We start from the raw sequence: 12,426 nt of genomic DNA, 5'->3' as shown, positions 1-12,426 counted from the left end.
CACTCTTCCAAATTATTTTCTAAAAATAGCATAGCTGACATTTTTTAAAAGTCAAGTCTAAAAAAGCTCATTTTCAAAATGGAATCACAGGCGACACAGCAAGTGGGATACCTTTAAAGAGACTGCCATCTTTCTTCATTGGATGAGAAGCAAAACACTGTCATTAAACCTTTAGTTGGTGTTATTTTTTAAATATATGAACACCAATATAATTACAAAGATAATGTGAGGAATTAAAGGAAATATCTGTAGAACCGTATCTACTGAATGTCTTAATTTTCTCATGGAAGTACCTAACTTTGTCACCCAAGCAAGAGGAAGAATTATTTACAGGGGCTGACATTTGTCTGGTGATAATACTACGTGTTATAGGCCGATGTTTTTTTGAGAGAGATACTTGTAAACAGATTCCTTGAAGGTTATATTAATCTACAAAGCGGATCCTAGGCTGTGAGTTATACATATCTGTAGGCAAGAAAAGTTTTTTAAATCTTCACTATGTGGAAAGTTATTCCACATGAACAAAGTGGCCTTTAAAGTAGGAAATTACCTGACAGGCTCTACTGGGAGCTGAGGTTTATAAAAGAAAATGTCATTCCTCAAGTATTTTATAGAACAAGACAGGAGGTACAAAATCTTCTTTCTTTTTCAGTAGTTCTTAATTTACCTTTAGCAAGAGACAGTTAGATGAACTAAATAAGCAACAAAAATCAATTGAAATTGGACAAGAAGAAAATCTGCTAGTGAGGGGACAAAATCCTACATTTTAACTCTAGAAAAGCAATTTCACCTGTGGAAAGCTTTTTTCAATTTTCTTTTTTTTTTTTTTTTTTAAAGCTTTGTTCAGACTGCCGCAAAGATATTCTTTTTCAGCTGATTTAGGCTTTACAGTCTGAAGAAAGAAATGGGAACCATAAAGTCCCAAATTCTAAATCAGACTTGAACAATGCCTTCCTACACGCTCTTCTACATGTTGCAGGACATTGAATTTCCTCATCTACAAAGTGCAAAGGGCAACACAAGTTATCTTCAGGATTACTTACTGGTTGGGCAATAATTATAACAAATCAAAGAGAAAAGTAAAAAGTGAGTCCATTCTAGAATTAAAAAGTACTTGGCAATCAGCACTAAATTAAACCTCAGGAGACTACTGTAAATGATTAAGATGCATCTTCAATAGGAAGGAAAGAGTGCACTCAAAACCCACAGAAACCATATGAGCATTTTGAAACTTCACCAGTATTTCTTTCCCTTGCTTTGAAAGAAATCAATCAAACAGAGAGAAGATGAACCCTCATTGCTATGATCACCCTTCTACTTTTAGAGGAGAGATTCTCCAGGCAAAGGTTGCGTTAGATAGGTAGCAAGATAGGTTTCTTGTACATTTCTAAGAGAAAAAGATAAAAATTACTTATATCTCACCTCGCTCCCCTTACTTGTCAATAAAAAAGCAGTCCTGGAGTCCATATGTTTTAGCAGAACTATATACCACGCCACATACTATAGATATAAATGCTTGTGCATTTCGGTAGTGTAAACTGTTTACTATGTCTGCACCCTTCATGTTTCACAGAAGCTTGAAAGGTACTTAAGGAAATCCTCCGAAGGACTAAATAGGGCCATTTCACAAACGGTGTGCTAACAGAAACAATAAAGTGGCACGCCCTTGAGACTGGAGTTACTTCAGACTAGTTAAATATTGGTCCTTCACCGTCCCCATTTCCGAACCAAACTGCTCATCTACATTATTACCCATTCAGAAGGACGTGCTTAATATCAAACACTCACCTGTAAAAGGTTTCATTTATTAGTTTTATTTTCAAACTGCAGACCAAAGTCTTTTATTGCAGCAATGCTGGTTGTAAAAGAATGGCAGCAGTGCACACTTTTTGGAAGACCCAAAGCCACCTGTACGTTAGAAGGATGTATCAGCCAGAAGAATACAGGACTGGCCCAGTGCTTTCTCATGGAATACTTACAGTACAAAACTAAAATATTATATTGAATTCTAATGCCAACCCTTTATCTAACAAACAGAAATCATGTGGAAGAAATAGAGCTGAATATACACATACACACAATAACCAAAACGGTCACTCTTGATTTCACCTCCAGTGCTAGGCACGGAAGCCTGTTGCTTTTCTGACCATTTTACTCACCTTCTTCTGTGGTACGAGCAGACTTTGATTCACTGTCCATTCCTTGGAATTCATTGAAATAAGGGCGAACTTTTATTTCATAAGTGACTCCCTTTTTCAAGCTGACAAGGACAGCACTGCGCTCAGTTGGGACTTTGACCTCCAAATTCTGCCATACAGCTGGAGAAGGTAGGCCAGATGTTTGGCGATACATTACTCGGTAGCCCTGAATAAACTGGGATTGGCGGTCAACCTAGAAATGGCATTAAATAATATGTCAATAAACATATTAAAGTAATGAAACTGTATAAAAAGAAAACACTTGCCTAGAATACTTTTGTCCTGGTGAAAAAGAGAAAATTAACAGTTGTTTAAGATGCTGAATTTAAAAATCAGACTGCCTTCTTGTAAGTCACTGTTGATGAATTGTCTATAAAGTACATTTTTTTCACATTACTTGTTATAGAACATTTCTTTCTATTTTACTTTCTCCAGCTCTATATATCATGACAAATACCACCTTAAATCATAAAACAAGGTCCCACCCCTGCAACAAATCATGAAAAGAGAACTTTGGCATAATGCTTACTGCATGTAAACTTACTAAGCACATCTTGGCTACTGATGTGCTGAAATACGAGAAGAAAAGAAAAACAAATTCTTTTGAGAAAAGGGCAAGTCTTTGAAGATACCCTACATGCTTTCAGTTAGTCCATTACTTGGCTCATAGCTCATCTTTTCATGAGATGCTCAGGAAAGTAAAATAAACATAAGACAGATGCAGAGAAAACAACTTCCAAGGACATGTGCTGTTTCTTGTGTTCACAGTGTAAGCAGTCGCTTTGCATCCTGGGGTTGTGATGCTCTCAGGCCATAATATGGAGACAGAATGTTGTTTTGGGTTTATATTTTATATATTGCTAGGCAAGCACAATTCAAGATTGGACCATACATAGAAGTTTACCAATTCTAACCTACCAATCATAGCTATAAATAGGATTTTTTTTTTAAAGGAAAAACTTAAAATGTGTTTTATCTTGGAGATGTTACATGCAAGCTTTCTCTTGGGGAATAAAAAGGCACAAACCAATGATGTGAGCTATTATGATGTTTGCATGAATTTTGCCTGAAAAAAACAGTCAAAACAATTTGATGGATAAAACCAAACCAAACCCAGCTGCTTCCGTAGCCATCAAATATACAGACAAAGAACGTGCAGCACAAATAACAAGACTATACAATTAGCTGCTTGGTAAATCTCTGGGTTATAACTAAGATTCAACAAGTAGGATTTCTTTTCTGTTCTCGACAATTTGCTAGCTCCAAAATATTTCAGAATTACAGATACATTTGTTTGACTTCTCTTAAGAATAAACGAATTTAAGGCTGAAAACACAAACCAAGGTCTATTACGCTTCTCCTGTAATCTTGTTACAGTTTATTGAGGCATTCAGAGGGGACACAGATTCTTAGACATTAAAAAGCAGGGCAAGCAAGAAGAAAGCTTTATTTATGAGAGCAAAGAAGAAATGTCTTTCATCAAAACTGTCACTGTTAAAAACCTTGCAACATATGTTACAACAACATTAAGCTTGCATTTTATAAACTTCTCTACATTCACTTTAAGTGAATTTATGCAGCGAAAGAGGGATATAACTCACAATAATAGCTTGTTAATACCAAAAGAATCAAGCTGTGTTTTTAAGAAGAACATTAAGCAGCTGTTTCCAGATGAAGGGAGTCTGTAAATCAGAGTAAATTGTTTTTATCCATGTTTGACTTTCATTAACTAAATGTTTTACGGACATAAAGACTTTATGAACCTCGTGTTTACTACAAAATTCAGCAAGAATAACACTTTCATGCACTTTGTAATACAGATTCTCAACTTAAATTACAATATAAGGCTATGATGTTTAATAATCAAACACTGAGGTTGATTCCTGCCTAACTTCTGAGTTAGAAGCTATGTTGACAGACGTCATAACTTTGTTAGAACTTTCTATTTTCTCTTTGCTGTGCTTTTAAGCTCTACTGACTGCTGCCTAGTGGAGAACATCTGAAAATTCAGAATTGACTAGGCTAACAGTAACGGTGTGTTGCTGCAAAATGGTATGGAAACTGTTTTGTACGGCGTGGTACAAACACAAATGCACCCACCAACTCACTGAGAAGAACTGGATGCCTATAGTATACCTGTAGTGTACTAATTTTGAGTCCATCACACTTTTGTATCTACTTACATTTAGGTAATATACAAATAATTCATACACCTCTTTGCCTCCTACACTTCTAGGTTCCTAACCTAAAAGACTAAACAATACAAGGAATATGAAAACAGAATGCAGTAGTAAACAAGGCTGTCATGTATATGGCTGCTATAAACTAGCTTGATTTGGGGCTCACACAAGTTTCACAGAGCTTTCAATTAGAAGTTTGATTACAACAGGGCTGAATGATCTGCCCGAATTTCAGATTATTGACAGTGATTCCATTGTTCAGGGTCTCTGAGGGTACTTACGAAAGAAAATACTATGCTTTTTTAATGTTTTCGATAAACATCCAGTTGCATTCAATATCAAGGAGAGGATACGAAGTTCTCTCTCACGCCCACTTAAAGCTAGTCTGAATGAACCGGGCCTTTCATATGATCAAAATGTTGGGAAACTACTCAGAGGGCACTTCACTTGCTGAGAAAGGTGGATTTTTTGTTTTGTTTGGAGTTTTCTGATAAGTAAATATTACTCTTGGATAATTACCTGGATTAAGCACAGATATTTGTGAGGTATAGGACAGGTATATTTCACATATACACACGCGCACGTATATATGTGTGTGTATGTGTATATGTATACATACACATATACATACATATGTGTATATGTCTATATGTACATGCACTCAGAGTCATATATAATACAAAGCCTGTGACTTCATTGTTTCCTCCGTTTGTTATGTGGTAATTATGTGTCATGCCAACAGCAGGACACTAAAAATATGCTTAGCATTAAAGAGCTGCATTCAGCTGTGCTAAGCATCAAACAACTCTATAGGTTTGGTACACATTCACACATAGGCAGAGTTGCAGAAACATGCACCGTGATTTGACAAAAGAATGGCATCATTTCTAGGTATTCTCCTTTCTCTTTTTTTTTTTTTTTTAAATGGTTGCCGCTTTCTTATACAAAGTCCTTAGCATTATTACAGAGATTGCAGGAACTCTCTGCACTGAACACTGGGATCAGAGAATATTTCCAGTCTTCCTGTGACACTCCTAACTACTCCTGAATTTGTACAAGCAGCAGTGACATCCACTCAAAAGAGCTGCAACAGTTGCTGATCTAAAGATACACTTTCTCCCTCAAAAGACAGATGGCAGAAAATGCAGATGCTCTTTTAGAAGACAGAAGAGAGCAATTACTGGGTAGGTTCTGCTCAGCACTGACCTAATGCTTTAAGGCGACCTACAAGCATAATTGCTCCTGCATGTTCCTTCTCACCCTCTTTTACGATGAACACTTAGTGCGGGAAGTATCTACAAAACTGACGACAGCTCTCCATTTCTGCAGAACAGGAAACTCATTTTCCCCTGCATGTTCAAATCTGCACACACCATGGCTGACCATGAGACAGGTTCGGTGGCTATTAGATCATTCGGTTAGGCCATTAGGTTGTTAAAAAGACGTCAAGAAACTCATAATGCAGCTTATGCTGCAAATATAAACCCCTTTCAGGCAAACCTGCTAATCTGCACTCTGAAGACATTTTGTAATATGCTCTGTAGTATGTAAATTTCTACCCCAAAATACCCTAAGAAATACTCTGCTCTCACATCAATACTCACAGCAGTTCTCTACCTGGGCAGAATACCTTGCACGCTGCGCTGAACTCACTAGTACAGACTCACAGTAATCCCTCGAAATTCAAACAGCAGTAGCATTTATCTGTCCTACAGGAATAAGACAAAAGGTGATGATACACTGGAACACTGTCTAAAGGACTGGACTCTTGAAGCTTCCAGTGAATTACATTCATTTAAAATCAATGTCAAATTAAAAGACAGAGGTAAATAAATTATACTTCTGCCTGGTAGCCTCCTAGAAGGCAGTCAGGATTTCCAAGCAACAATTCTTTTGCCATATTCAAGAACTGATTTTTATTCCTGCTTGTGCCACAGGGCTCCTTTATAATGCTATGAAACTTTTCACATTTGGCCACTAATGAAGCTCTGAGTTTAATGCCCAGTGAGGCTAGAAGTGCTGAACTATAGTTGAGGTCAGCTACAAAGGTGCTTGGAGTACACCACAGGCTGTTGCAATGCAAAGTGTTTTGATAAAAGTAAAAATAAATCAGGCCCAAGGTTTAAAATTAGCCATTTGATAACAGTGGGCATATCTGATTCTGTAAGTCTCATCAGCAATAAATATCTCTGCACCTCACCTCTCTATGTGTAAAGTTAGGATAACGACACATTTTTATCATTGTGATGTTAAATTCAGTATTATTTGTGAAGCGTCCAAATGTTACAGTTGAGAGCATGACAGATAAGCAAGCATGTGAGACAAACTGATAATTTTTTATTCAATGCAAGGTTTCAATGGTATGAATTTAATAAGACTTGGCACCACACAGTGAATAAAGAAGATAAAAAGAAATGCTGAATAGCTCCATGAAGAGGAGATCCTGTATGTGACCAGATAATTACAGCTACACTTTAATACTTATGCACAAGAGGAATAAATTTAAGTGACAGTGAAAACCTAACTTCTGACATTCCTCTTCTTTTTTTTTAACATTGACTTTGTAAGCCTTTTAAAACAGACAAAATGTGTGTGTATGTATGTGTGTTTTTTAAAATTGCAACACAATAGCAGACAACTATTTCTGAAATTTTAAACTCAAATTTGAGAAAAAGAGAAAGTAAAACCAAAACAATCTCAGAAAGAAGGGAGAAATTGGTGTTAATTTGCTGGGACTCAGGATGCCAGAAACTCAGTAATCAAGGACGTTCCTTGGCATTCACTCTTTGAACTGCAGAAAGTCAACACAAGGAGCCTTACGACTCTCATGGCACTTCTGTCCTTTTGTATGATAGCTACACTATCTAACCATTTTATATTAATAGTGTGGACTTTATTCTCTGGATAGAGTGGCTTTTTTCCTAGAGACTATGGTTAATTAATTGGTTTTGTTCCGATTGCTGGAAAGTTTCTAATTAGCTGTTCCAGAGAGCTTTTTTTGTGTATTTCTTCCCTTGGGCCATTCCAAAATGTCTCTACAGAGGCCTGTATGCTTGTCAGGTGGCATAGGGTCACTGCTTTGAGGGATCCTCCCAATAAGCTGATATCCATAGCATCCCTAACAATTTACCTTTACCTTACCATGTTTTCTTCACTGACTACTTGTTAAGTAGGGGCACCAAGAGACTCTTTTAGACAGATAGATACATACACCCTCCTCCCCACCCCCCATATATATATGCATACATAAATACCTATATATATTTCATTATAATATAACGGCATTGGTTACATTGCATAAAACTGAATTCTGTTTATACTGGGGCTTCCTTTGGCAGTGTATGCTAAAGCAAGGGCAAGGCTATGAAACCGTATTTCTGATAGCTGTCACACGCAAGAAAGGACTTGAAGTAGCACCACACGGATGTGATCCAGGTTTACAATTAATGGCTGCTAACATCCAAAGTTCCTAAACTACTGACCCATCTGCTTGGGTAGATGTCTGCATGGGCAAAAGGGTTTGCTACAAACATTAGTCAGCCTGTCCTGGAGTTACGTAGCTGAAACAGACAGCATTTTTAGAAAGGCAAGCTGCATGTTGACATCATCAATGGCAAATTGCAATGACACATTTTCTAAATAATCTTCTGAGAAAGACAAATTTGTGGGTTTCTCCATTTATTCTAATCTGCCCCCCGACCACTGAAATCTGTCAGAAAAAGGGTGGTGCATAAGCCCCCGTAAATATGGCTAAGTTGTGCAAAAACAACAGTAATCCTTATAATACGCAATCTATCACCACACTTACCTCCTGTTGTATAATCCCCTGTATGCATTAACCTCTTAGCAATATTACATGTAGAAGAAAAACCCTGAGTATTGTGAATACCCCTTTAGCAGAATTCATCCTATATAATACAACTGTTTCCGTTATGTCCAATGCAGTACTATTTCTCTCATGCTTCCACCCGTGGCTCTCCTTCCTCTGGGGAAGATGCCTCAAGAGCAAAGCACTCTTTTCTGATGTGCAGTGCCCTAGGAACTCTCTCTCTGCTTCTACTGTTACAAATCCTTTCCTTCAAGCCTCAGGAAGGGAAACATAGCATTTTGAAAGCCAAATACTGTATCAGAAATTCTACCCAGTAGTTTGATCCCTCAAATAGAAATGTTGTTAAGTACTGCCAAAAAGATTCTGGTCTTCTGTAATGAGAGGATATCCACCGATTGTGGGTAAGGCTTATTCTAGAAAATCAGATGCTACATAGTGGATCAGGCATCAGCACCATGTGCTTCTGACTTCACTACAAGTGCCCTATAGGAAAGCTATTTTTGCGTTTTAGGGTCACCAAATAATAGGGTATTGTCAGAGGTCCCTATGCCTTGAAGTGGAAAGTGCTTTTTCATACAGCAATTTCACATTGATATTTAACTTTGATTATTTTTTGACATGCACAGTAATGAGTCCAGAGATCAATTATCCTTTAGATTATGGTGTTAAGCATATTCATTTTTATAATATTTTTCTAGTCAGACAGCTAGCTTGCTTTGAGCTGAACACTGAAGACTTTGAACCTGCCTGACTTGAAAGAGAAAATAAAAAGACCATTTCATTACCACATATATATGCCTGTATAATGTTTGAAGTCAAGACTAGAGCTTTTCAGGGTAGTAAAAAAATGCAGGGATAAATAGGCAAAAGTAAAATACTATTAAGGTAATAATAACAGAAGCCTTACCGTCCAGGTGACTTGAACTGTCGTGGGTGTCAGCACAACAGGATTATGCAGTCGTACAATGACGTCTCCCAGTTCTTTCTGGACTTGCCTGTGATCCACACCTTGTGCTGGTGGGCTGATATCTGCCAAGCCAGGCACACACATGAAAGCGTTATTTTAATGAGAAGAGTTACATATGGCATCAATAAGAATTACTGAATAGCTTAAAGACCTGATTTAAACACCCTTTATAGTACTGTTTTTAAAACAATACAGTACTAAGGTTTAAATATAAACTCCAAAGCATATCAAGTAATGGAAACAAACCATTCACCTTTAGATGCTTAGGAAATAATGAAATATAAAGATGTTTAAATGAGTATTCAGACTTAGAATCATAGAATCGTTAAGGTCGGAAAAGACCCTTAAGATCATCGAGTCCAACCGTTAACCTAGCACTGCCAACTTGATGGCAAAGTTTTCTCAGATCTGGTAAGTGATGAGAGAGACGCAATATTCACTAGTTCCAAGATAATAATAATGTTGCCCAGATGTCTGGAACCAAATTGGTTACTATAATTGAAGAAAATGAACAGGGTTTTTTTTTATTTTCTTAGAGCATACATGACATTAAGTCATTATATGTTTCCAAACTTTCACTGAGCTTCCGCTCTCCACATACCATGCACACAAGAACCAAACACTAAAAATAGCATTTTCTTCTGAAAATCAAATTTTCACTTTACAGATCTAGATAATGAGATCTAGTGCAAATATGAAAAAAGAATTAATTTATGAAGTCAAACTGATTCTAATCTAATAAAAGGCCAACAAAAGCACTCTACCACAAAAATTTTCTCTTCAAGATTATGTCAAAGATTCCTTCAAGTGTATGGGGAAATTGTTTATTCTAGTCAAACTCTGAAGGAATTTGATCACTTAGTATGCATCTAAGGAAAACTGTGAGTCCATCTCCAACATCACATGTGACCTTAGTACCTAGTCCTTAGGGACCACATTTGGGTTATGCCATTGTGTTAAACTGAATGAAGCTGTATTACCTTTGCTAAATAGGAACTGCAAATACAAAAAATGTGTCAGAAAATGGAGAAGGAGGTGTGCAATGTGTCTTTTTAGTGATAGTCCCTGGAAATCATTTTCTGTTACCTTGTGTCGAAAGGAGAATGTTGGGCTATAGCTGTCACCTAGCTAATAAATCACCATAGCATGTCCCTTCCCTCCAACTTAGACAGAAATGAAGGTACTTCCTAGGAGCCAGTGAAGTCTGCATCCCTTCAATGGATCCTTCAAGGATCTTACAACACCATTCTTGGTCAACAGTTACAGATGTCCTTACTATGACAATTGTCTATGTGGATTGCATAATGCCTGTTAGAAATACACATACTGATTATTTCTGCTGGAATTTGCCTGTAATTTTTCCAGAAGAGGGGATCTGGAACACAAGCACAGATTATATTCAAAAAGGCCTGATACATGATGGCCATGCCCATCCAGGCATCTGTGAATTCTGCTTGGTTTTGCCATGGGATTCACTAGCCAAATACACTTTCCCTCTTTTGGGATCAACATCATGTCCTTGTGAAGAGAATACATACATAAAAGGTCTTTTCCCCCCTCTGATGGTCTTAGATATGGGACTATGCAGCGTGTGATTTCTTTTTATCTTCTAAATACTAAGAAGAATTAATAGTGTTCTTAAAATTGAAACATTTAAATATAACAACTGAGTTTGAATCACATGCCTCCAGATTTCGAAAGGAAGTAGTTTTTGTTCATCAATATTTCAGCTTCATAATTCTGGATTGTTACAGGTTCTGAGCCACCAATAAACAATACTGCCACACGCTTCTACTGCTATTCAAACGGAAATGGCTCCATGGATCTCCAAAGGGAATATAATCCAAATATGGATGTCAGTGAAGGAGCTTCTCTAGCAAATTATGCCTATTTAAAGTGACCATGAAACAGAACGATATAATAAAATAAATCTGTAAGACAGCAACTCAGACTGGTTTACAGGATGATAATTTATGCTGCTTTCCACAAAACTCTATGACCCTTGGTACAAAATACCTACAGCTACCCACGGCTACATTTTACATTAAGTCATCCTGTGGTATACAACCAACAAAGTACCTATATTCCCTCAGGAGAAAAGACATTTCTACATAGTGTGTTTGTATGAACTGCATTTCATCATTTTAATGGGACATATGTCCAGCAGTACAGCAATAACACAGGCTAATAACAGTAAGAAATGAGCATCAAGATGTACGTGTGGAATTCTGTTTTCTGATACACTTGGAAACATATGCATATGTGATGCTCACAGTGTAATGTCTTGTAAGGTCATTTTCACATTACCAGGAGACTCCTGGTGGAAAAGGAGGTGATCTACCTATCAGGATATTGTGAAATACTGGAATAATAAAATCATGACTCAAGCAAAACTTGCTCAAGAAGCTATAGTCTGATCAGTTAAGATTCTCTAAAATTAAATTGGTTATATATTTTCTCTAATGCCTCTTTTAACAGCTTCCACTGAACTTATTATTAGTTGCTAGTAATTTGAATTCCAGGGATGAGATGATATATGGTTTCTTTAAAGTGTTTTTTAATATATGATTTGGTCTGTTAATAATCGAAACAAAAAAATAAACTCTTAGAGTAATTACTGATTTCTCTGTCCTTATTTGATATAAGCCATATAAGGTAAACTTTTTGAAAGTGCCTGACTGTCTACTTGTAGTCCAGTGGTGAAAATATGCATAAGATCCTATTACTTGTATTTGCTACACCTAATACCAGGAAATTAAATGCTTAGCTATTAAAGCTACCACAGACACTTGTTGCAAATTAATATTATATAGCACTGTTACAGCTGCTTTTTTCTTCCTCCATGGCCACTGTGAATAGGCTTTCTACTATGTGCCAGCTTCTTCTGTGAGCCTGAATTGAATTCAAGCATAATTAGAAATCACATCAAAACATTATGTTAATTTTCAATTGATTTTATGATTTAATTCTATTAAACTGCAGGCTTGCAAAGAAGCTATAAATCCTGTACATGTCTCAGTGTGCTTGACTGCTAAACAGCTTCTGGAAATGGAAGCTGCAACACATGCTGTAGCTAATTAAAAGACATGTTTTTACTGAAATCAAATTGCTTGTCAGCATGTCAGATAAAAAGTCTATACTTGACACTCAAATGCCAAACAAAGTTGTTTTTTTAACTAGGTGATAAGTTATGCAGACTAAAAGGCTGGTGCAATGAAAAGCATGAGTCACCCTATAATAACGGGAGAGTAA

At 36.8% G+C, this 12,426-nt stretch overlaps 1 protein-coding gene across 1 annotated transcript in view; it reads right to left on the bottom strand.

Moving 5' to 3' along the window:
• The window catches only part of ROBO2 (roundabout guidance receptor 2), a gene marked incomplete at both ends in the record, with an annotated part of 464,836 nt that overhangs the window by 69,668 nt on the left and 382,742 nt on the right, over nt 1–12,426 (bottom strand). The window contains 2 exons of the mRNA XM_082336476.1: nt 2,160–2,391; nt 9,115–9,236. Of these exons, the coding sequence (XP_082192602.1) occupies nt 2,160–2,391; nt 9,115–9,236 (354 nt within the window). The remainder of the gene's footprint in view (nt 1–2,159; nt 2,392–9,114; nt 9,237–12,426) is intronic.

Source organism: Platalea leucorodia, assembly GCF_965183815.1.
Source record: "Platalea leucorodia genome assembly, chromosome: 2".
NCBI classification, from domain to species: domain Eukaryota; kingdom Metazoa; phylum Chordata; class Aves; order Pelecaniformes; family Threskiornithidae; genus Platalea; species Platalea leucorodia.
The sequence above is the reverse complement of the archived record's forward strand: the minus strand, read 5'-3'. Positions and strand labels throughout refer to the sequence as shown.